This window comes from Oryx dammah, unplaced genomic scaffold, assembly GCF_014754425.2.
Source record: "Oryx dammah isolate SB20612 unplaced genomic scaffold, SCBI_Odam_1.1 HiC_scaffold_26, whole genome shotgun sequence".
Lineage (NCBI taxonomy): Eukaryota > Metazoa > Chordata > Mammalia > Artiodactyla > Bovidae > Oryx > Oryx dammah.
In genome coordinates, this window is record NW_024070210.1 from 98,264,293 (window position 1) to 98,290,129 (window position 25,837).

A 25,837-nucleotide genomic window follows, 5' to 3' on the forward strand; every position below is an offset into this window, starting at 1 on the left:
TTTTGGTATTATCTTTTGGACCTTAAATGATTTGTTTTCTACTTCTCATTGAGAATTTAAAAGGTGAATACGGATGTGGTTGACAAAATCCTAAAATGTTACAGTAAAAAACAGTATATTTACAAACTATACCATAACTGAAATGCACTCAAGCAGCTCTTTAAAATTTTGGACGTTTCTGAATTAAATTTTCTTATAGAAAAAATATTAGTTTTATATAATCACCCTCCATAATATATATTTTAGAATTTTATTTTATAAATTGATTTATTTTTAAGTCCAATCGGTCTAAGTTGAAATGATCCCTCTCCTCCCTCACCCAAAAAAATAGCATTTTAGAACTTAGTAAATTTCCACCTGTAATGGCATTCTCAAAAGTTCTGGAGTCTGAAATTCCAACATATTCTGGAATCGAAGTCTACTGAACAGTCGGAAACAAATTCCAGGTCTGCATCGCCCTGCCCTTAAAATTAAAACACAAAATTAAGGCTCAAACAAGGAATAAAAACCATAACAGGGAAACTGTAAAAGCAATGTGATTTAGGAGACAGAACAATAAACCAGTATCAGGATATCTGAGTTTGAATCTGTACTCTGATACTGATCCCCTAACCTTTGAAAAGACACTTCATAGGTGTGAAATTCAATTATTTAATTTACAAATGAGATTCATGAATGGTATCTACCTGACAAGTAATACTTCTAGAAAATAGTATAAAAATTAACATATATACATATATATACACACACAAATAAAAATGAATAAAAAATAAAGTATGAATAAATATATAGCAATTCAAATTTAATCAGTTTTATGAAGCTGCTACCAAGCACTGTGTTTCAGTTCAGTTCAGTTCAGTCGCTCAGTCGTGTCCAACTCTTTGCGACCCCATAATCGTAGCACACCAGGCCTCCCTGTCCATGGGGAGTACCTCTTTCAGTATCCTATCATTTTGCCTTTTCACACTGTTCATGGGGTTCTCACGGCAAGAATACTGAAGTGGTTTGCCATTCCCTTCTCCAGTGGACCACATTCTGTCAGACCTCTCCACCATGACCCGCCCATCTTGGGTTGCCCCGCGGGCATGGCTTAGTTTCATTGAGTTAGACAAGGCTGTGGTTTAGGTCCACTGATTAGAGTTGTGGAAGTTATGCATTTATATAACTCTAAAGGAGTGTCATTTACCCCATCATCAGAGACTTGCATAATTTTCTGGAAAGTACCAGAAATATACCTTGAAGAAAAGCAGTGACTTTTAATTTCATTTAATGCCCTTATGTCAGCTAATAGCAAGGCTAATACCAAGTGACAGAGATACAGAAATATCCCTATTCTCACAAAGTTCACAATCCAGAGAGACAAACAACTATAACACAGTGTGATACAAGCTAGAAAATCTGACATTGTTGGACCATTTCTTCCTTCACCATTTCCCTGACTACATACGCATTAGTTTTCCCATCTATCTAGCATCCTCTAAGAAATTCCTAATCTTCCACAGTCCTTAAATGCTGATGTTCCTTTGAGGTCAGACCTCAGATCTCTGCTCTCCTTACTCTACTCTCTCTCTCATAAGTGATATTAATAATCCTCGTAACTTCAAACTTCATCCATATAGGTCTCATTATCCTAATCTAGACCTGTATTTCAGAAGCCTCTTAGCTCCCCCTGGATTTTCCACAGTCAACTCAAACTCAACACAGTCAAAAATTTACTGTCCTCATATCACCACTTTTCACATTTCACCTGACAATAGCACCGCCATCCACAAAATTGTCTTAGAAACCTGGAAGACATCCTTCATTCCACTCTATTCCCTACCCCGGAACATACAATCACCAAGATTACTCTCCTGAGTACCTCCTGAATTATTCTCAGGCACACCTCAGAGGTATTTCAGGTTCAGTTCCAGACTATGGCAATAAAGCACACGTAATACATATAACAACAAACAACAATAAACAATATAACACACACACAGTAAAGCAAGTCACAAGAATGTTTTGGTTTCTAAGTACACAGAAGAGTTGTTTTATACTATACTGTAGTACATTAAGCATGCAGTAACATTACATCTAAATAAACAATGTGTATATCTTAATTTTAAAAATGCTTTATCACTAAAACAATCCTAGCCATCATTTGGGCCTTCAAAGTCATAATCTATTCGCTGGTGGAGGGTCATGCCTCGATGTTGATAGCTGCTGATCAGCTGAAGGCTGGAAGTTATGGCAATTTGTTAAAATAAGGCAACAATGAAATTTGCCACATTTATGGATTCTTCCTTTCATATATGATTTCTCTGAAGCATGCCATGCTATTTGATAGCATTTTACCCACAAAACTGCTTTCAAAATTGGAGTCAATTTTCTCAAACTCTGCTGCTGCTTTATCAACTAAGTTTAGATAATATAATCTTTTGTTTTGTCCTCCTTCTCAGTCAACAACCGCTGTTTTTTAATATTGTTCTCTGCCTTGACAATGTATGTCTAAATACATATATAAACATATACAGATACTTGTTAGCACAAGAAAATACTAGATATATGCTTTATACCTTACTTTTTCAATTAATACGAGTTTCTAAAAACTTATCCACGTAAGACACATATATCTACATATTTCCTTTTAACAGTTACTTAGTAAGACATTATGTGGCAATAATATAATTTGCTTAACCACTTCACTATTTATGGACATTACAGTGTTCCCAGATTTTTCACTACTAATAATATACTGCTAAAAGCATTCTTAAACATATATCTTTGCACACATGTGCAAGTATACTCAAGATAAATTATGGGAAGTGGAACCCACTGCAAAAAGGGAGATCTTGATAAACAATTTCAAATCATCCTGTGAAGAAGTCACACCAATTGACACTTCTAATAACAAACTATGAAAGCCTACTGATCTATGTTTTTTCCAACTTAAAAATTTTCATTGACGCCAATCTGATAAGCAAAAACTAGTACCTCATTAATTTGCCTTTCTTCACATATATGTGAGATACATGTGGTATACACGAAGTTAATGTTGTGATCTTTATTTAACTGATTTATTCTGAGTTTTTTTTGTATAGTACAGAAATTAGTCTTATCTTACATTGCTTTTATTTTCATTTTTTAAATTTTTTACATGTTCTGAGTGTAGGTTATACAAGGCAAAAATTTTTACTTTTAACATAACCTAAATTTGACTTTAAAATAAGTATTAAAATTGTCTGCTTTGAAAAAATAATATAAAAATTAAGACAAACATGAAGATTTCAACATTTTATAGAAAGTAAAATATACATTAAATATTCCCATTTGAATGGGAATTGAATGAATGTTCATTAAATATACATTACCTGCCTTTTCGTTGTATGGCGCTAGCTTTGGAAATCCATACCATTTTTAACATTGTAACAAAATTCAGTGCATCAAAGGATTTCTGTAATATTTAAATCATCTTCATGTTAACACATAAAAGGTATTTAATAAGAAATAGAAAACATTATGAATATATTTTAACATGCCAAGTTTAATTCAGAGTCCCTTTTGACTAGCACAGGGTACTGATTTTTTTAAAAATCCAGATTTCTGGTTATAATCATTCTAAGGGAAAAAAAGGAAAACTAAACTCTGAAGAGCTGTAAAACTTCCTCATGCTGTGCCTTGCTAAGCTATCTGTTTTACTCTACTACACTTGAAAAATGGCAGTCAGTTCTCATAAAGCATCAAGATTGGAGAGAACTGATCTATTCTCTTAAGGTCATTTTCTATCAGATTTACATCATCGTGGGGAATAGGAGTCATCAGGGAAAGACATTTTCTGACATACTTTTCAGGAAGCTGATTGGAGAGAACAGTAATAATCACTAAAATAATCCTATTCCCAAATGAAGAATTTTCAACCCCATCCATTTTATCTCTTGCTGAACTACTAATGTGTCAGCCTATCCAGAATGTTACAAAAGAGAAAGTAAAAAAGAACCACTACTAATCCCATATTTTCACTACTAAAGTGAAAATTTACTATAGAGAAATATTCATTTTTAACTAGTATATACTCTAGTGACTTTATACCATCCTTTTCATAAAATAACTACATAGATAAATATAAATGGGTTCTCTTAATAGTTTATTATGACATTTTTAGAAAAGATGCTGCTTATTTTGATTTTTAATATTACCCTTATCAATTTTGTGTATAAAATAACTTTTGACACTACCATCAGTTTTCTTAATAACACACAAAGGTAACTTCTTTTCACATTAAAAATGATCATTTATATCCACTAGAGCAAACATGATTTGTTTTCCCAAAATGGATAGCATTTATTTCCTTGAAAAACCAAAAATTTTCAATTCTTTCATGAAAGTGAAAGTGAAAGTGAAGTCGCTCAGTCGTGTCCGACTCTTTGTGACCCCGTGGACTGTAGCCTACCAGGCTTTTCCCTCCATGGGATTCTCCAGGCAAGAGTACTGGAGTGGGTTGCCATTTCCTTCTCCAGGGGATCTTTCCAATCCAGGGATCAAACCCGGGTCTCCCACATTGCAGGCAGATACTTTAACCTCTGAGCCACCAGGGAAGCCCCTCTTTCATGAAAGGACTAACCAAAATTAGGAATACTGAGAATTGGTGGGCACTGCAATACTACACAGAAAAGGCAATGGCAACCCACTCCAGTACTCTTGCCTGGACAATCCCATGGATGGAGGAGCCTGGTAGGCTGCAGTCCATAGGGTCGCTAGGAGTCAGACACGACTAAGCGACTTCACTTTCATTTTTCACTTTCATGCATTGGAGAAGGAAATGGCAACCCACTCCAGTGTTCTTGCCTGGAGAACCCCAGGGTCAGGGGAGCCTGGTGAGCTGCCGTCTCTGGGGTCGCACAGAGTTGGACACGACTGAAGCAACTTAGCAGCAGCAGCAGTAGCAGCAATACTACAAGGAAATAAACACTGACTTTTATTTATATCAGGGGTTAGCAGAAATTTTTAGCCTTTGCAGAGGGGCTCTGTTGCAACTACTCAAATCTGCCATTGCAGTGTGAAAGCAGTCAGACAATGGGTAAAAGTGGACAAGGACACGGCATTATTCAAATAAAATTTATTTTTACAAAAGCAGTTGATGGGCCCAATTCTTCTGGTAGCCATCATTTGCTGAAACCTGGTTTTATGTTTGTTTTCTTGAACTAAAGAAGGCTTTTTTGAACTAAACATTTTTTGAATACCCATTAAAACTACATGCAGAGCATTGGAAATGTAACAATGAACAAGAAGGACACAGTCCATGCCCGTAAGTAGAAAGAAAACATAGAAAATATGTAATCCAATTTCCACATTGACAAAACTTTCAGTTACTAGCCAAATGCTTCATTTTCTTCCTAATAGTGTGTGTGTGTGTTAGTCATTCAGTCGTGTCCAACTCTGCAATCCCACGGACTTCTCTGTCCATAGGATTCTCAAGGCAAGAATACAGGAATGGGTTGTCATTTCCTTCTCCAGGGGATCTTCCCAACCCAGGGATCAAATCTGGTTCTCCTGCACTGCAGGCGGATTCTTTACCATCTGAGCCACAGGGAAGCTGCAGAAGCTAAACTGTTAGAATAACAAGACAAACCCTACAAACTGAATTGTTTAAGGTAGAATATTCACTTCAGTGAAACTAACATTTACTATGTCAAATTCATCCTAGAACCAGAAGTTTCCCCATTAAGATGAATTCTGCTCATAAAAATATTTATTGTTATGGAACTTAACCTTCTTCATTTAAGTAAAAATACAATTTATTCATACATACCTCTTTCACCTTACCAGAATCAATAACAAAGACAACATCATTGACTGTGATGCTGGTTTCAGCAATATTGGTGGAAAGGATCTGCAATGGAATATTATATCATAGTTAATATGAACACAAAACCAATGATTAACAAAATGGAAAAATGAAAATTTTATGAAGCTTACTATTTTTCGAACACCTGCAGGTGGATTTTTTAATACCTTCTTTTGATCAGATGTTTGCATATTTGAATGAAGCATAAAGACTTGGTATCTGTTGACAATTAAGAGAAAATATACTGTGGTACCTAACTGTTATTAAAAGTAACAAATACAAAGTGTTAGCTTTTACCTATGTGCATTATCAGCAAACCGCTTGTCATCGAACAGGATACGATCCCTCAGACCAACAATTTCATCATATCCAGGTAGAAAAATCAATATTGCACCTTGAAGAAGAATGATTTTTTTAACATTCAATCTCTTTGTAAAATAAGAATCAATCAAAACAACTAGATATAATGAACTATATATGTGTTTTCAAGTACTGATAAGCTCTAATACTTATGACATTTAAAGAGATTGTGCATTATTATCAATGGAATTATATGAAAACTTATATACACAAAATATTAATCTCTAAATCAAAGAATATATTTTTGTTCCAGTTCTTTTAGACAATACTCATTTACCAGCTTCACAACTATGGCAGATATTGTATAGAAGATGCATAATCAAATCCAAGTCTACTTTTTCATCATCAAAACTATGGTGATAAGCTTTCAGAAGTTCTCTGTCTTCTGCACTGAGATCACTCCCATTTGTTTGAACCAAAGAGCTTTCATCCAGATTTCCAAATTCCAAAGAAGCACTAGAAGAAAAAAAAAAAAATAGATCAAGTTGAATTCCATTAAAAAGAGTAACCCTTGCCAATTATTCCCATTATGTCCACCTTCACATTTTCAATATACTCTAAAAAGTCAAGTGACAATTAATGCTCTAGCTATAATATAATTCATATTTTGGTTTCAAGTATATTATTCAAAGTAAAACTTGGCAACAGGTGCTTTTTAAAAAGCTCAACCTGAAGACATTTCTTCAAAGCAAATATACAAACAGCCAACTAGCACATGACATCATTAGTCATCAGAAAAATGAAATTCAAAACCACAGTGAAATACCACTTCATACCCACTAGAATGACTATCATCAAACGACAAATAATAATAAGTGTGAGAGAGGATGTGAAGAAACTGGAACCAAGTCGAAATGTAAAATGATGTAACCACTTTGGACAACAATGTGGCCGTTTCTCACAATGTTAAACACAGTGTTACCATGTGCCCCAGCAGTTAGACTCCTAGGAATATAGTATAAGAAGAAATTAAAATATCTGTCCACATAAAAATGTGTATACAAATATTTATACCGGTGATTATTCATGACATCCCAAAAGTTGAAACAACTGAACTGTTCATCATTTAATGAATGAATAAACAAACTGTAGTCTACCCAGAAAATAGAATATTACTCAGTCATTAAAAGGATGTCACAACATGGATGACCTTTGAAAACATTATGCTAAGTGAAAGAAGCCAATTATAGAAGACCACAGATTATATAATTCCATTTATATGAATTGTCCAGAATATTAATCTATAGAAAATGGAAGTAGATTAGTGGTTGCCTAGGGCTGGGAAAGTTGAGAAAAATAAGAAGAGACTTCTAATGAGCATAGGTTTCTTTTTGGAGTGATGCAAATGTTATTAAAACTGACTGTGGTGATGACTGCATAACTCTTTGAACATACTAAAAACCACTGGAATACACACTAAAGTAGGTGAATTATATGTGAATTGAATATCGATAAAACTTAAAAAACACAAACTTTTGGTCATCATTTATATTTTAATAGGTTGTTTCTAACTACTCATTATTATAAACAATATTCTGAAAAATAGTTCTCATTAAAAATAAAAGAACTGTACAGGTACCAGCTTAACATGACTGTTAATTTGGTTCTCCTATACTAAAAGTAGGCTTCCCTAATAGCTCAGTTGGTAAAGAATCTGCCTGAATAGCAGGAGACCCTGGTTCGATTCCTGAGTAGGGAAGATCTACCGGAGAAGAGATAGGCTACCCACTTCAGTATTCTGGCCTGGAGAATTCCATGGACTGTATAGTCCATGGGGTTGCAAAGAGTCAGACATGACTGAGCAACTTTCACTTCACTTCAAACTGAAATTACTGGAATAACCCACTTGTTTCTTCATGCTATATGTAAAAATATAGACTGCTGCCATCACTAGAAATTATCAATATGATTTCTAGAAAGTTCAGTTCAGCTCAATGTCTCTAAAAGAGCTTAGGTGAAAAATAAGACTGCTTTCAATAGGAAAAATATGAACCTTTTTCAACTTTATAACTGTAGTATTTAAAATTTTAAAGTTCAACTTAAACCATTTCAAGTTTATTGTTTTACTTTTGTGCTGTTTAAAGCTATAAACTTTATCAATCCAGGAAACATAATGAATTTAAATATTTTAAATTTATAATTGATAATATCATGATCTATTGAACAAAAAGAAAGCTGACTTAGCTAGGATACCTACAATATTATCCAGATAACTGCTTTACATGGTAATCTGTAGTATCCAGTAAGCTATACCTAACACCATAAGAATGGAACTTTCAAAGTGTTAGCACTAAAAGGACTGCAAGTTCTGGGTGCAATTAATGAAATGACAAAACCCACCACACCAGAATTAGCATTTGGATGTGCAGATAATTTTGACATACTACATTATCATTTAATGAAATTAAAATGATAAAAATAATTTGATACATCAAATGTTTACTTCATCTAATAAATATTCAAGACTAAATCTATAGATGTTCAGTTCAGTTGCTCAGTCATGTCCGACTCTGAAACCCCATAAACCACAGCACTCCAGGCCTCCCTGTCCATAACCAACTCCCGGAGTCCACCCAAACCCATGTCCATTGAGTTGGTGATGCCATCTAACCATCTCATCCTCTGGCATCCCCTTCTCCTCCTGCCCTCAATCTTTCCCAGCACCAGGGTCTTTTCAAATGAGTCAGCTCTTCACATCAGGTGGCCAAAGTATTGGAGTTTCAGCTTCAGCATCAGTCCTACCAATAAACACCTAGGACTGATCTCCTTTAGGATGGACTGGTTAGATCTCCTTGCAGTCCAAGGGACTCTCAAGAGTCTTCTCCAACACCACAGTTCAAAAGCATCCGTTCTTCACCACTCAGCTTTCTTTATAGTTCAGCTCTCATATCGATACATGACTACTGGAAAAACCATAGCCTTGATTAGATGGACCTTTGTTGGCAAAGTAATGTCTCTGCTTTTTAATATGCTGTCTAGGTTGGTCATAACTTTCCTTCCAAGCAGTAAGCATCTTTTAATTTCATGGCTGCAATCACCATCTGCAGTGATTTTGGAGCCCAGAAAAATAAGGTCAGCCACTGTTTCCACTGTTTCCCCATCTATTTGCCATGAAGTGATGGGACCGGATGCCATGATCTTAGTTTTCTGAATGTTGAGCTTTAAGCCAACGTTTTCACTCTCTGCTTTCACTTTCATCAAGAAGCTCTTTAGTTCTTCACTTTCTGCCATAAGGGTGGTGTCATCTGCATATCTGAGGTTATTGATATTCCTCCCGGCAATCTTGATTCCAGCTTGTGCTTCCTCCAGCCCAGTGTTTCTCATGATGTACTCTGCAAAATAAGCAGGGTGACAATATACAGCCTTGACATACTCCTTTTCCTATTTGGAACCAATGTGTTATTCCATGTCCAGTTCTAACTGTTGCTTCCTGACCAGCATACAGGTTTCTCAAGAGGTAGGTCAGGTGGTCTGGTATTCCCAACAAATATTCAAGACTAAATCTATAGATGTAATATAATACAAAAACCCAAGTCAAATAAATATTTTGTGTTCCTGAATAAAAAACATTTTAATATATTTTAACTTCATGTTCTGGCATTCTCATCTCTTTAAGAATTTTCCACAGGTTGTGGTGATCCACACAGTCAAAGGCTTTGGCACAGTCAATAAAGCAGAAATAGATGTTTTTCTGGAATTCTCTTGCTTTTCTGATGATCTAACAGATATCGGCAACTTGTCTCTAGTTCCTCTGCCTCTTCTAAAACGAGCTTGAACATCTGGAAGTTCATGGTTCACATACTGTTGAAGACTGGCTTGGAGAATTTTGAGCATTACTTTACTAGTGTGTAAGATGAGCGCAATTGTGCGGTAGTTTGAGCATTCTTTGGCATTGTCTTTCTTAGGGATTGGAATGAAAACTGACCTTTTCAACCTGTGGCAGCTGCTGAGTTTTCCAAATGTGCCGGCATACTGAGTGCAGCAGTTTTACAGCATCATCTTTTACGATTTGAAATAGCTCAACTGGAATTCCATCACTTCCAACTAGCTTTGTTCGTAGGATGTTTCCTAAGGCCCACTTGACTTCACATTCCAGGATATCTGGCTCTAGGTGAGTGATCACACAATCGTGGTTATCTGGGTCACAAAAATCTTTTTTGTGTAGTTCTTATGTGTATTCTTGCCACCTCTTCTTAGTATCTTCAGCGTCTGTTAGGTCCATACCATTTCTGTCCTTTATTGAGCCCATTTTTGCATGAAATATTCTCTTGGTATCTCTAATTATTTTTAAGAGATTTCTAGTCTTTCCCATTCTATTGTTTTTCTCTATCTGTTTGCATTGATCGCAGAGGAAGGCTTTCTTATCTCTCCTTGCTATTCTTTGGAACTCTGCATTCAGATGCTTATATCTTTCCTTTTCTCCTTTGCTTTAGCTTCTCTTTTCTCAGCTATTTGGAAGGCCTCCTCAGACCATTTTGCCTTTTTGCATTTCTTTTCCTTGGGGATGATCTTGATTAGTGCCTCCTGTACAATGTCATAAACCTCTGTCTATAGTTCTTCAGGTACCCTATCATCTAATCCCCTGAATCTATTTGCCACTTCCACTGTATAATCATAAGGGATTTAAGTCATACCTGAATGGTCTAGTGGTTTTCCCTGCTTTCTTCAATTTAAGTCTGAATTTGGCACTAAGGAATTCATGATCTGAGCCACTGAAAGCTCCCGGTCTTGTTTTTGCTGACTGTATATAGCTTCTCCATCTTTCGCTGCAAAGAATATAATCAATCTGATTTTGGTATTGACCATCTGGTGATGTCTATGTGTAGAAGCATCTCTTGTGTTGTTAGACAAGGGTATTTGCTATTACCAGTGCATTTTCTTGGCAAAATTCGGTTAGCCCTTGCCTTGTTTCATTTTGTACTCCAAGGCCAAATATGGCTATTACTCCAGGTATCTCTTCACTTCTTACTTTTGCATTCCAGTCCCCTATAGTGAAAAGGACATCTTTTTGGGGTGTTAGTTCCAGAAGGTCTTGTAGGTCTTCGTAGAACCATGCAATTTCAGATTCTTTACTTCAGTTTCATTACTGGTTGGGGCATAGACTTGGATTACTGTGATATTAAATGGTTTGCCTTGGAAATCTTATTAGCAACCTACAAAGTAACTGTAAACTATTATTAGAAAAAGTTCTTAGAACTACAAATATATATATATAGCTGGATAAGAGACTATAAATAGCTTTTATAGATCACATTCTATGATTTATACGGCTAACATCTTTCAAAAGGAGTTAGAATTAAAAATAGCAAAAAGTTTTACCTGTAAGATTCTAGAAGATCCACAATTTCAGTCTGGCCAAAGTGTTTAGCCCAATCTAAAGCCATCCTGACAAAATTCAAAGGTATCAAATTAAAAAAGACAAATAATGTTCTCAAAATTAGGACACTAATTACTTGAAGTTATTCATTCATCAATTAAAGTAGATATGTATGAGCAATTTTACACAACAGCTTTCATTTTTTTAAGTTTTTCTTTTTTTTAAGCAACTTTATTTATTTACTGGCTGTGTTGCATGGTCTGTGGGATCTTAGTTGCCAACCAGGTATTAAACCCATGTCCCCTGCAGTGGAAGCTCAGAGTCTTAACCACTAGACCAGCAGGGAAGTCCCCTCACAATAGCTTTTAATATAAAGGCAAATATAAGAAATCAAAAAAGATATATGTAGCTATATGAAGGTATGCAAAGAACAGATGCAATTAAAAATTACCAGCCATTTGATGCTTTACTATGAATATTGGCTCCCATACTAATTAACTGTTCTACTTGACTTGAGAAACCTCGTCCTGCAGCAACCATCAGAGCTGTTGCACTGGTTTCACTATGTCTATAATCAACTAAAAGAAAGAAAAGATGTGTAAATGTTAAATTTTCAAATTATTTAAATACATTTTAATTTCTTTGAATATTAGGGGAATTAACCTAAATATATAACAGCACTGTATAACCCTTAACTCAGATCATCTAAGATCTGATCCTGATGTGTCATTAGTATAAGCAGGATAAAATAAGTACCACAAGTTGGAAGGCAGGAGAAGGAGAGATAGTGTTAATCAAAGCAGAAAGGAAAGCTATTAACTTTGTTGAACTCTTAAGTAACCTTCTTAAATCTAGATTCTGCCTTAATCAAATGGCAAGATATAATTAAAAAGTTAATCATCATCAGAATCTAGTAGCGAAAGTTAAAAGGGCAAACAAAAAATTTTAAATGATTTTTTGACATCCTTTTATTTTGCTTTTATTCCCCCATCAATCCAGGGTCGTCTTATAAGATGCTTAAAGAGAGTAACACTGGCAGAAAGTTTACTTCCCATAAAACCCCTCCATGAGGAAAAAAAAATAAACTTTCATTGAATTTAAATTCCATCTTAAAATATATCTCAAGCAATGCAATGTATTATAATTACTTAGAACTAATGTTCATAAAGTACAAAATTGGTAATTTCAGAAAGAAATCACTATTGAGAAAAACACTCTATAGTAAAACAGGTTAACAACCCCCTAAAACATGGTATCAAATATTAATATAAGCCAATGGTTCTTAGGTAGACAGGGGGACTTATAAGAGAATTACTTCAGGCTTTTTATTTCTGAAAGCACAGATAGCTATGCCTTACTTCTAGATTCAGATTCAGCAGTCTCAGGTGAGAAAGCACATGCATTATTAAAAAGATCTGCAAAGATTATGATTTGTGTTCACTATATGAGAATTACTACTTCAATGGAATATTCAATTGGGGGTACAGATAAGCATGGGAGTTAGAAAACGACCAAAAATTCACTAATTCTCTTTCCTTCAAAGGGTGGAGCCTAGTTCCCCTCTCCTTGAGTGTGAGCTGGCCTAAGTGACTCATTCTAGCAAATAGAACAAAGTGGAAAAAATGGTGTGCAACTTTGGAGATGAGGACATGAAAGGTACCTACAGTTTCTTCTTTGTTTTCCCTTTTTCCCTTTTGAATCACACATTCTGGGAGAAGCCAGCTGTCACATTCTGAGAAGAACAAGGCAATCCTATGGATGGTCCAGATGGCAAAGAACAGAGGCCTTCTGCCAACAGCAGAGACAAACTGAGTTCTCTGACCAACAGCCATGAGAGTGAGCCATCTTAGAAGCAGATCCTCAGTCTCAATAAACTTTCAGATGACTGCAACCCCTGCCAACAGCTTAACTACCAGTCTACGAGTGACTAGGAGCCAGAACCACTCAGTTAAGCCACTCCCAGATTCTTGACTCTCAATAACTATGGAAAATAATAAATATCTTAGGTTGCTAAGTTTGGGAATCATTTCTTATGCAGCAATAGATGACTAGCATCCAGCATTCCACAGAATGCCTAGTCCTACTAAACCAGCTGGACTGTGAAGAAGGCTGAGCACAAAGGATTGATGCTTTTGAACTGTGGTGTTGGAGAAGACTCTTGAGTGTCCCTTGGACTGCAAGGAGATCCAACCAGTCCATTCTGAAGGAGATCAACCCTGGGATTTCTTTGGAAGGAATGATGCTGAAGCTGAAACTCCAGTACTTTGGCCACCTCATGAGAAGAGTTGACTCATTGGAAAAGACTCTGATGCTGGGAGGAGAAAGGGACGACCAAGGATGAGATGGCTGGATGGCATCACGGACTCGATGGACATGAGTCTGAGTGAACTCCGGGAGATGGTGATGGACAGGGAGGCCTGGCGTGCTGCGATTCATGGGGTCACAAAGAGTCGGACACGACTGAGCAACTGAACTGAACTGAACTGAACTAAACCAGCTAATTACTACCTGGCTACACAAGATCACACAGGATTGATACAGTTAAAAAGAAATCTATGAAGCCAAAGGTTTCCTGGATCACATGAAATATTTTCAACTTCTGGTACCTTAAAATTAAGCATTGAGATTTTAGAAGAGAAATAAAAATATGGAAAGTAAATTACTGTTCATAGAGATATGCTAACATTTTAGTTCACTACACATGGCTTAAGACATTAGAATACTGGGCTCTGGAAAATGTCCAATAAAACTATAAAGGAGAGATGACCATTATCAAAGTAATAGTCTAGTAGTCACAAAAGAAATATCTAAAAAGAGGGTCAAAGATAATACAAAAATACTTTAAAATGTTTCATAAATGTTTTAAAGCAATGTGTCTCAGAATTCAAATTTCCTAACTTATGGATAGAAACCTAAATGAAGTAGGCATTGGACCATATTAGATCATTTCAAGCATAAACAAACAACAAAAGCAAAGGCCCCAAAGATGGGAATGAGACAGCAAATATGAAGAGCAAGAAGATAAGAGTGGCTAAATTACAGTGAACAAGGCAAACAGTAGAAAATGAGATTTAAAAAGAATATCAGAGACTAAATCAGGGGAAAAGATGTTGATTTTTATTCAAAGTGTAACTGAAAGCCATCGGAAAGCTGAGAGAAGAGAAGTGGCATGATCCAATTGCCTTTCGGAAAGGATCAATCCAACTGTTCTCTGGAGAACAGACTATAAGTAACATAAGAACAGAAGCTGTTAACAGGTCAGTGTTAACAGTCCAGGAAAAAAATGTTGGCTTGGGCTAGGATGGCAGCAGTATAGGCAGTAAAATATGGTGAGATTCAGGATTTATTTATAAGGTAAAACTAACAAGATTTGCTAATGGATTACACGTGAGGTATGAGAGCAAAGTCAAGGATGATTTTATATTTTGTTATCTTAGCAACTAGGTGAATGGTAGTACCCTAAGGTTAGATTCAGTGTGCCTGGGATGGCCAAGCACTTGCATTTTTAATGGGGTCTAAAATTGATAATGATCACTAGAAGAACATTCATGAAATAGCGGGTTGAGAGAGAGGTTAGGAGATAGAAAATCAAGTAGTTTGGCGTAAATCTATTTTTATTCCTCTAACAGACTTCCAACTGGAGATGTCAAGTAGTGAGGTATACTGAAGTGAGGGGGAAGGTCAGGATTGGAGACGACATAAAGTTAGGAGTCATTTTAAATAAATATTTAAAGCTATGACTAGATGAGATTCAACTCAGGAGTAAGCATAAAGAGAAGTAGTTTAAGGATTGAGGGTTAGGACATTCCATATTTGGAGGTCAAGAAAAAGACAAAAATCCTGCCAAGGAAACCAAGACCTACCAGTCAGAGAGATGAAAAAAAATAAATTAAGAAGGAATATCAGAACCAAACTGAAGAACATGTTTCAAGAAGGAAGTGGTCAATTATAATAATGCTGAGAATTCAAGTGAGGGGATAAACTATTTGACACCTAAGTCCCTTTCAGTACTGACCTTCCATTACCATCATTCTACCTTTTGCCTAAAAGCCTTTAGGGTTCTAAAACTCACCTCTGATTATTAATATCCATTATAATCAATGAATGAAATCAGAATAAATCATTAATGAAAATATGTCACATGATATAATGCAGGTACATGTGATTCAGAACTTGAGCCTAAATAACTAAAGGTATATACTAAAATTTTTCACTTATTGAATGAATAATCTAGAGCAAAAGATAATAACATTTTTCCCTGTTTTGAAATCATAAATCTCTGAAAATCCAAGATATTTGGATTTTCAAGGAGGAAGAGGTGTGATTTGGGGGTGAGTATATTTATATCACAAATCTTATACACATAAAAACACTATTGCATATAATTATCATATATTCACAGACCCCATAAAACTGTTCTGGAGACATTATGTTAAGAATCCTTGATTTAATATAATACTATTCTATTGTATAATGTCTATTCTACTATGCTAATAAGAAAAATCCTCACTTGTACATTTGAAATAAGTACTCCAAAATAACAAATTATTGGTGGTGAACAAAAAGTGAATCTTGAATTTTATGAATTAAACTATATCTCTATCATAATAAATAACTGCAAGAGTAATTTAAAAAACTGAAATAATTTACACTTACCACTAACATTTTCAGTTAAAATAAGGTGAAAGACCTGAGCAAAGGCATCAACATCTTTATGCAGCCATATGTCAGAAAGACAAGCATCCATTTCCTTTATTAACCATGGTTCAAGGCAATTCACATCTTTTTCTGTCTTAAAAAAGAAACAAAGATTATAAATTACTTAACCTTTGCTGGCAAAGAACACAAGATGGCCATAATGACCATAAGAACTATTAGTCATACAGTGTAATATCAAAGGATTTGACATAAAAGTTTGTCATTTCATCATAAACATTATCATTTCCAACACTGTATTTTGTTTTCACATTCATCTTTTACCTGAGAATAAGCTTGTCAACAAGGCAGGATGATCTAGTCACAATATTAACTGTGCTTCTGACACAATGTTGCTAAATATACCTGCAGATCAGTGGTCTTTTCTCCCAACTGTACCACAGAGGAAATGTCACCTGGAGCTTGTCAACACTGAAGCCAAGACCCACCCCAGAGCAAGTACATCAGAATCTCTGACAGAAGCCAGATTCCACAGGACTTTAAATGTTCCTCAGGAGATGCTAATATGTAGCCAGGCTTAAGAATCACTAATTTACAGGATCAAAATGCTATTCACTGAACCAAATGGATAGTCCCAACATTAAATAACAATTTTTAAACGTTCTTTAAAAGTATACATTCTTTACAAGAATAGTTCATTTGGATGCATCAGAACTTTAAACAATGGGAGAAAACTGCCAAGCATATTTGCATTCTCATGCTCAATACAGTTTAATTCCTTTTCTAAAAAGTACACAGTCCCAATCAGTCATTATTCTAATCACCAATGCCTTTTTAAGAACTCTGAGTGAAAGTCGCTCAGTTGTGTCTGACTCTTGCAACCTGTGAGGCTCCTCTGTCCATGGGGATTCTCCAGGCAAGAATACTAGACTGAGTTGTCATGCCCTTCTCCAGGGGATCTTCCCAACCCAGGGATCAAACCCAGGTCTCCTGCACTGCCTGCAGATTCTTTACCATCTGAGCCACCAGGGAAGTCCTTTAGAATTCTAAACCACAATCAAAGACCAGAAGGAACCTAGGAAATTCATTAGTTTGTTTTCAAATAGACTCCATGGAATCCAAAGGAGCAGAAGCCCCACCTAGGGGATAGAGCTGGAGAGTGAGGGATGAGCAGGTAGGATGTCTACAAAGAAGATTTTGTGAAAGATTTTGTGGCAAAATAAAAGGGAGAAAAGAAGAAGAAACTGAGGTCTATGATGGGTAATTGACTTTACAGTCACATAGCTTTCCAGTGGAAACCCTGGTCTTGATTATATTTGCCTTAATACCAACAGTCCTTTCTCAGTTTTTCCTAACTTAGCTAATCTTACATTGCTTAGATGATAGGTCCTTAAATTTTTGACATGACAAAATATCTAGCAATGATAATGTATATACATAATAACTATAACTATTTTCTTGAAACAATTTATAGAAAATATTGAAATAATTTTGACTCAGAATGAAACAATAAAAGATGTCACATTATTTGAAAAAAAGAGTTTATAGAAAGTTATTCTGAAAAATGTGTTGCAGTCTAAGATAAAGTAAGGGAATTATGCTTTAATAATGTAATAAAAATTATAATCTCATAAAATATTGTTTAAAGTACACAATTTTCACTCAAACTATCAGTGTAAAACCACTGAGGTCTTACCAGCTGACTGAAGACAGCGTCGCCACCATCATCCAATAAATCATACTCTTCAGTCACATTTGGGATAGCTCTCTGTCTCTGAGATTCAGGCTTGAAAGTATTCTCTTGAGCTGAGTACCATTCTGTAAGTGTGGTTTGTTGTTTTTCCTCTAAATTAATTACCAAAGAAAATATGTTGATACATTCTTTGTTTTATAAATACATTTCTTTAAAAAACTTAAGTGAATTTGAAAATACCTAAAAGTTGGCCTTATTTTAAAGTTACTTTTTAAAAAATTAATTAATTAGAAACATTCAATAAAACATGTTCAGTTCAGTTCAGTTCAGTCGCTCAGTCATGTCCGACTCTTTGCAACCCCATGAATCGCAGCATGCCAGGCCTCCCTGTCCATCACCAACTCCCGGAGTTCACCCAAACTCATGTCCATCGAGTTGGCGATGCCATCCAGCCATCTCGTCCTCTGTCGTCCCCTTCTCCTCCTGCCCCCAATCCCTCCCAGAATCAAGGTCTTTTCCAATGAGTCAACTCTTCACATGAGGTGGCCAAAGTATTGGAGTTTCAGCTTTAGCATCAGTCCTTCCAATGAAGGTCTCGTTTAGGATGGACTGGTTGGATCTCCTTGCAGTCCAAGGGACTCTCAAGAGTCTTCTCCAACACCACAGATCAACAGCATCAATTCTTCAGCACTCAGCTTTCTTCACAGTCCAACCCTCACATCCATACATCACTACTGGAAAAACCACAGCCTTAACTAGACAGACCTTTGTTGGAAAAGTAATGTCTCTCCCTTCTAATATGCTATCTAGGTTGGTCATAACTTTCCTTCCAAGGAGTAAGCGTCTTTTAATTTCATGGCTGCAATCACCATCTGCAGTGATTCTGGAGCCCCTCAAAATTAAGTCTGACACTGTTTCCCCATCTATTTGCCATGAATTGATGGGACCAGATGCCATGATCTTAGTTTTCTGAATGTTCAGCTTTAGGCCAACTTTTACACTCTCCTCTTTCACTTTCATCAAGAGGCTTTTTAGTTCCTCTTCACTTTTTCCCATAAGGGTGGTATCATCTGCATATCTGAGGTTATTGATACTTCTCTTGGCAATCTTGATTCCAGCTTGTGCTTCTTCCAGCCCAGCGTTTCTCATGATGTACTCTGCACAGAAGTTAAATAAGCAGGGTGACAATATACAGCCTTGATGCACTCCTTTTCCTATTTGGAACCAGCCTGTTGTTCCATGTTCAGTTCTAACTGTTACTTCCTGACCTGCATACAGGTTTCTCAAGAGGCAGGTCAGGTGGTCTGGTATTCCCATCTCTTTCAGAATTTTCCACAGTTTATTGTGATCCACACAGTCAAAGGCTTTGGCATAGTCAATAAAGCAGAAATAGATGTTTTTCTGGAACTCTCTTCCTTTTGCCATGATCCAGCAGATGTTGGCAATTTGATCTCTGGTTCCTCTGCCTTTTCTAAAACCAGCTTGAACATCTGGAAGTTCACGGTTCACGTATTGCTGAAGCCTGGCTTGGAGAATTATGAGTATTACTTTACTAGCATGTGAGATGAGTGCAATTGTGTGAAAGTTTGAACATTCTTTGGCATTGCCTCCAAAGAATAAAACATGTTATGTTGAACCAAAAGGAGACATAAAACCACTTTAAAAAAACTTCATCTGTTCATCTACTGGTAAGAAGTTTACTTCTATAAAAAGTACAAAATTTAATGAACAGTATTTTATCAATGTAACAAATATTGTTTAAACCAATGACTAATATCCACATAGCACTTTGAAGGAAATCATTTACTGAACTTCTACCACCATGCTAGTTGTTTGAGATACAAGTTTTTATAATCAGAGCCATAAATTTTATAATGTACATATTAGTGATTCAACATTGCACTGTGAGACTGGCATTGCTAATTGCTTTTTCAAGCAAAGAATCCAAAGAATTTAAGATTATTTGTCCAAAGTTATACTAACTAAACAAAGAAATCAAAACTTGAAGTCAAATCTTCCATCATGAATAATGTAGTTAAAAGTAACCAGAAGGAACTTAACCTTAATTCAAAAGTGGACATATAGCATAAATCACAAGAGATGTATTAATAGGCAGATCATGCTACATTCAAAATTCAGATGCAATTGATAACAATTTCAAGATTTGAAGAACTCAACAGTTATAAGAAAGATGAGTCTTTCATCACTCACATACAACTCTCTTCTTTCTTCACCCGCCTCTCGCTCCCACTCTGTAATATATGCTGGGGGACAGCCAGCATATCATCTTCTCCCTCCTTAAAACTGTGGCTGAATCTCTGGATGCAGACACTCGGCCTATCCAGCTCTGGCATTCCTTCTCAATTCCTCTCCACAGATTATAACTTTTGGACATAAACCACAATATAAAAGGTCCATTTGGGACAGTAGTCTAATATAATATTCTACAACTATACACAGAGAGAAATACTTTCAAGTATCTTCGTATATGCACAGTATAAGACTGGAGTACTCTAAAAAGTCAGTATCAATAGTAATTTTCTTTTTTACTTGTTTGATAAAGAGCTTACCTCGTTGTTTTTCCTTTTTGTATTTTAACATTTCTTTGTTTGTATATCCAGTAGTTCTTAAAATGTCTTCCAAAAACATTTCTTTTACTTCAAATGGTCTTCCTTGTACTAAATAATAGGAGTATTTTAAACAGTCAACTTGCATCTTAGAGGTAATTTGCATAAAAATATGAGATTCTCAAATTAATAAATCTGAGTATTAATCCAAAGGCAATTCCATAGATCAAGTAATCCTCATATTGCTCTTTAAATATAACTTTGATAGACAACTGTTATTTGCATGTTTTTTCCAATGTTTGCTATTCACTTGTGTGTGTGGCATTATACTAGGTACTAGGAATATAAACAGCAAGTAGAAACAGAGTTCCTCTTGTTCTCCTGAAGCTTAAAGATTGCAGTCTAGCAGGAGAGTCAGACCTTAATCCAGTAATTCAGAACAACAATGTAAAAATAAAGTTGTGAAAAGTCCTATGAGAGAGAAGTACAAGATACCATGACAGTACATAATAGGAGAACTTGAATGAGACCAGAAAAACATCTTCACTGAGAAAAATGAGAACCAAGAGAAGGAGGTAAACAAAATAATGAAGCTACACAGAGAGGAAAGAGTGCAATATGAAGAAGGAAAAAAAAAACCACACACACACAAAACAGTATGCACAAAGGCCCTATCATGTGAAAGAGTATGGTGTTCTCAAGGAACTAAAAAGCCAAGCTATTTGGAACATGATGTGAGGAGTGGTGTGTAGAGGAGGCTATAGTTCAAGATGAGGCCAAAGAAACAGGTCTTATTAAGGGTTTAGGTCTTTATTCTGAGATAAAGGTCATTCAAAGTTTTAAGCTCATGAGAGTATTTAAATCATCAAAATTACACTTCAGAAAATACCACTCTGGCTGAAACCTGGGGAATGGATTTAAGAGAGCAGAGTAGATGGAACAGACCAGGTGGGGGCAATGACAATTGTTCAGGCTGAAGAGGACAATAACCTGAATAAGACTGGTGACAGTAAAAATGGAAGGAGACAGACAAACTCTAGATAGACAGGAAGTAAAATCCACAGAACTCAGCATTAGATTAAATATGGAGGAATGATAAGGAAGGGTCAGCCACAGCTCTTAAAAGTCTAGCTTAAAAAACTGGATAGAGGAAGATGTCATTCTCTGAGGTTGACAAGGAAAGCTAAAGAAAAACAAGTTTGCTTATGGGAGTTGGGGTTTGGTTTTATACATGTCAATTGTTAGTTGCCAAAATGAGCTTCCATTAGCAGATGCATAAATTTTATGTGCCTTCAGTTCAGTTGCTCAGCCGTGTGCGACTCTGTGATGCCATGGACTGCAGCACGCCAGACTTCCCTGTCCATCACCAACTCCCGGAGACTGCTCAAACTCATGTCCATTGAATCAGTGATGCCATCCAATCATCTCATCCTCTGTTGTCCCCTTCTCCTTCTGCCTCTAGTCTTTCCCAGGATTAGGGTCTTTTCCAAAGAGTCAGTTCTTCACATCAGGTGGCAAAAGTATTGGAGTTGCAGCTTCAGCATCAGTCCTTCCAATGAATATTCAGGACTGATTTCCTTTAGGATGGACTGGCTGGATCTCCTTGCAGTCTAAGGGACTATCAAGAGTCTTCTCCAACTCCACAGTTCAAAAGCGTCAATTCTTCAGTGCCCAGCTTTCTTTATGGTCCAACTCTCACATCCATACATGACTACTGGAAAAACCATAGCCTTGACTAGATGGACCTTTGTTGGCAAAGTAATGTCTCTGCTTTTTAATATGCTGTCTAGGTTGGTCTTATGAACAAAAAGTCTTACAGGTTGTGACCTAGGTCATTTGGTCAATGGTATGATTAACTAAAACAGGCAACACAAAAGAAGCAGATTTTTTATTTATTTTTTTAATATATTCTTTTTATTTTTTTTATTTTATTTTGGAGGTTAATTACAATATTATAGTGGTTTTTGCCATACATTGACATGAATCAGCCATGGGTGTACATGTGTTCCCCATCCTGAACCCCCTTCTCACCTCCCTCCCCATCCTATCCCTCAGGGTCATCCCAGTGCACCAGCCCTGAGCACCCTGTCTCATGCATTGAATGTGGACTGGTGATCTGTTCATATATGATAATATACATGCTTCAATGCTATTCTCTCAGATCATCCCACCCTTGCCTTCTTCCACAGAGTCCAAAAGACTGTTCTATTCATCTGTGTCTCTTTTGCTGTCTCGCATACAGGGTTATTGTTACCATCTTTCTAAATTCCATATATATGTGTTAGTATACTGTATTAGTGTTTTTCTTTCTGGCTTACTTTACTCTGTATAATCAGCTCCAGTTTCATCCACCTCATTAGAACTGATTCAAATGTATTCTTTTTAATGGCTGAGTAATATTCCATTGTTTGTATGTACCACAGCTTTCTTATCCATTCGTCTGCTGATGGACATCTAGGTTGCTTCCATGTCCTGGCTATTGTAAAGAGTGCTGCGATGAACATTGGGGTGCATGTGTCTCTTTCAACTCTGGTTTGCTCGGTGTGTATGCCCAGCAGTGGGATTGCTGAGTCGTATGGCAGTTCTATTTCCAATTTTTTAAGGAATCTCCACACTGTTCTCCATAGTGGCTGTACTAGTTTGCATTCCCACCAACAGTGTAAGAGGGTTCCCTTTTCTCCACACCTTCTCCAGCATTTACTGTTTGTCGATTTTTGGATAGCAGCCATTCTGACTGGCGTGAGATGGTATCTCATTGTGGTTTTGATTTACATTTCTCTGATAATGAGTGATGTTGAGCATCTTTTCATGTGTTTGTCAGCCATCTGTATGTCTTCTTTGGAGAACTGTCTGTTTAGTTCCTTGGCCCATTTTTTGATTGGGTCATTTATTTTTCTGGAATTGAGCTGAAGGAGTTGCTTGTATATTTTTTAGAAAGGATTAGTATTCAGTTAGAGCATATTAGATGTGAACTGCTTATAAACTTCCTAAGTCCAAAGCTCTGGAGAACAGGTTGAATTGGGAAATAAAGATTCAGGAGTCATCTATATAAGAGGAAGTAGAGGTCAAGGGCAAGAATGAGATCTTCCAGGGAAACAAACTATGCGTTCCCAGTATCAAGTAGAGAGCAGCATGGAGCAGGAAAGAGAAAAAGCAAAGAAGTCAAAAAAGGAAGGGAAAGGAGGGAAAGGGGAGGGAAAAGAAGAGAGGAAGAGAAAAAAAGAATGGCTCATGGGAATAATCCTCAAAAATACCAATATTTAAGCACCATGCAAAAGAAGTCCACAGAGGAGACCAAGAAAGTACAGGCTATAACAGAGAATGAGACTTAGGAAGCAGTGCTGGCAAACAGATGAGCATTCCACCAAAAAAGGGGGAACAATTATGAGAAATACTATAGCAATTTTAAGTAATATTTTTATATAAAATTTGAATAACAGGCTTGGCAATTAAATCAGTTTCAGAACATCACTGTTAAGAATGCATAAATGAATAGCCCCATAAACTTCAGAAATGTAAATCATTTCAGCCTTTTGGAAAAGTAAAATGGTTAAACCATATTACTGCTAAAATTAAAAACAGACATACTTTTTTACTCAACAATTCTACTTTTAAGAATCTATTCTCAGAAATAAGAGCACATATATATACATATAAAAGAATATGTGTATAAGGATGCTCATAACAACAAGGTTTATAGTTGGCAAAAGGAAGGATCCGGGACCAATGTGAATGTCTATAAATTAAGAAATGGTTAAACAAATCATGGTACATTCATGTTAGGAAATATAAAAGCAGCTGTTCAATATAATGAACTACATCCTACATGTCTGAACTGAGGTAAACACACTGAAGTAAACACAACTTTTTCAATTTTTGAGAAGAAAATTAATAATTTTTTTAAAGATTGGTGGAACAATCAGGTATGATTAAAGGATAAGGACAAAAGTTCAGGGGCAACATATTCAGAAGTACATGGGAAGTTAACATGGGAATACAACTACTCTGTGAAAGAGTCTAACAATAAAGGTGAAGCTGTAAGACAGAATTTAAAGAGGAATACAAAATTAAAACATATCTCCTTTTAAGACTAGAAAAATGGCTCACTACACAATACCAAAAAGTGAAAAAGGAGAGGATGAAAATATATGGAGATAACTAATTAAGCACATCTCAAGAGAAAACAGAAAAGGATGCCCTATACATCAGAATATTCCTTAATATTTCTATTTTAATAAATAAAATCAAGCCAAAAAAGAATTCTTTTGTAAAATCCTGAAGAAAATTTTACTTACTATATATCACTGGACAGCTGCCAAAATATCTTATAAAAAGATTTACATCTAAGGCAGCACTAGAAAGAATTAGTTTCAAAGTTGGGTGCTTCTGCAGTAAATCTCTTAACTTTGTAAGTAAAAAATCACTAAATCGATCCCTTTCATGAACTTCATCCTGCAGTAAACAAAAACAAACCATGGAACAGTTAAAACATAAAATAAATGAAGTCTTTAAAACTGTGGAGCTGCTGAGTTTCACACTAAATCAAGTTAAATGTGGAAACAGTCAATTAGTGAAAATTTTGTTTTATGGACAATTTAGAAATACTCAGATATTAACAATCCTCTGTGGGTAACGTATTGCCCTTTTTCCCACAGAATGTAAAACTGCAAAAACTAAAACAAATTCTGAATTAGTACAGTCTAATTTAATATACTTTTAATAAATATAAAATCTATTTAAATATGCTTCTGTTAGCATCAGGACCAGGTGCATATTGTGTTTTGAATACAGAGAACTAATAACTTTCCAAAAGCTGCTTATCACAAGCTTATAGAACTTATTCTAAGTTTTCTGATACAAACTGGATAAAAGCTTAGAATTCTTTAATAAGGTGCTAATTCATCTACTTATTTCATCAGCAGCTAGTTAATTTAGCAGCATACCAGGAAGTTAGCTGACTTTAAGTATTCTCCTAAGATATGGAAGAGAAAATAGATGACTAAGCACAGAGAAAAAAGACAACTTTCATTATTCTGGAGACTCTCGAAATACATGTATCATTTTTATATATAAAAAGCACTTTTTACAAAGCTATATATTTTCACTCATGAAAATTAATGGCAAGAATATCTTTAATATAAATATTTATTTCTAATAATTATGGAAAATAAAAAGTAACTTGGTTAGAACAGCCTGCTTTAAAAAAGAATTGGTTCTCACTTACATCCTATTCCAAAATCTTAATTACCTATTTAAATTTAAATATCTTACCACAATAACATGTGTCACAGTTGACAATGTACTATCTCCTGCCATCAGTGTACGAAGCAGTACCCCATTTGTGCAAAATGTCAGAAGTGTCTTTGGAGAAACCCTTTTTTAAAAAAAAATGTACAATTACAAATCTTTTATACAAT

General features: G+C 35.7%; 1 protein-coding gene across 1 annotated transcript in view; it reads right to left on the reverse strand.

Moving 5' to 3' along the window:
• Positions 1-25,837, reverse strand: part of LOC120852620 (3'-5' RNA helicase YTHDC2) — a 69,961-nt gene that overhangs the window by 28,628 nt on the left and 15,496 nt on the right. The window contains exons 6-18 of the mRNA XM_040225950.1: positions 25,692-25,794; positions 24,716-24,872; positions 20,424-20,531; positions 17,857-18,005; positions 16,161-16,296; positions 11,956-12,082; positions 11,507-11,572; positions 6,465-6,643; positions 6,125-6,221; positions 5,959-6,046; positions 5,792-5,872; positions 3,354-3,436; positions 358-463 (exon numbers count right to left, since the gene is read on the reverse strand). Of these exons, the coding sequence (XP_040081884.1) occupies positions 358-463; positions 3,354-3,436; positions 5,792-5,872; positions 5,959-6,046; positions 6,125-6,221; positions 6,465-6,643; positions 11,507-11,572; positions 11,956-12,082; positions 16,161-16,296; positions 17,857-18,005; positions 20,424-20,531; positions 24,716-24,872; positions 25,692-25,794 (1,480 nt within the window). The remainder of the gene's footprint in view (positions 1-357; positions 464-3,353; positions 3,437-5,791; positions 5,873-5,958; positions 6,047-6,124; positions 6,222-6,464; positions 6,644-11,506; positions 11,573-11,955; positions 12,083-16,160; positions 16,297-17,856; positions 18,006-20,423; positions 20,532-24,715; positions 24,873-25,691; positions 25,795-25,837) is intronic.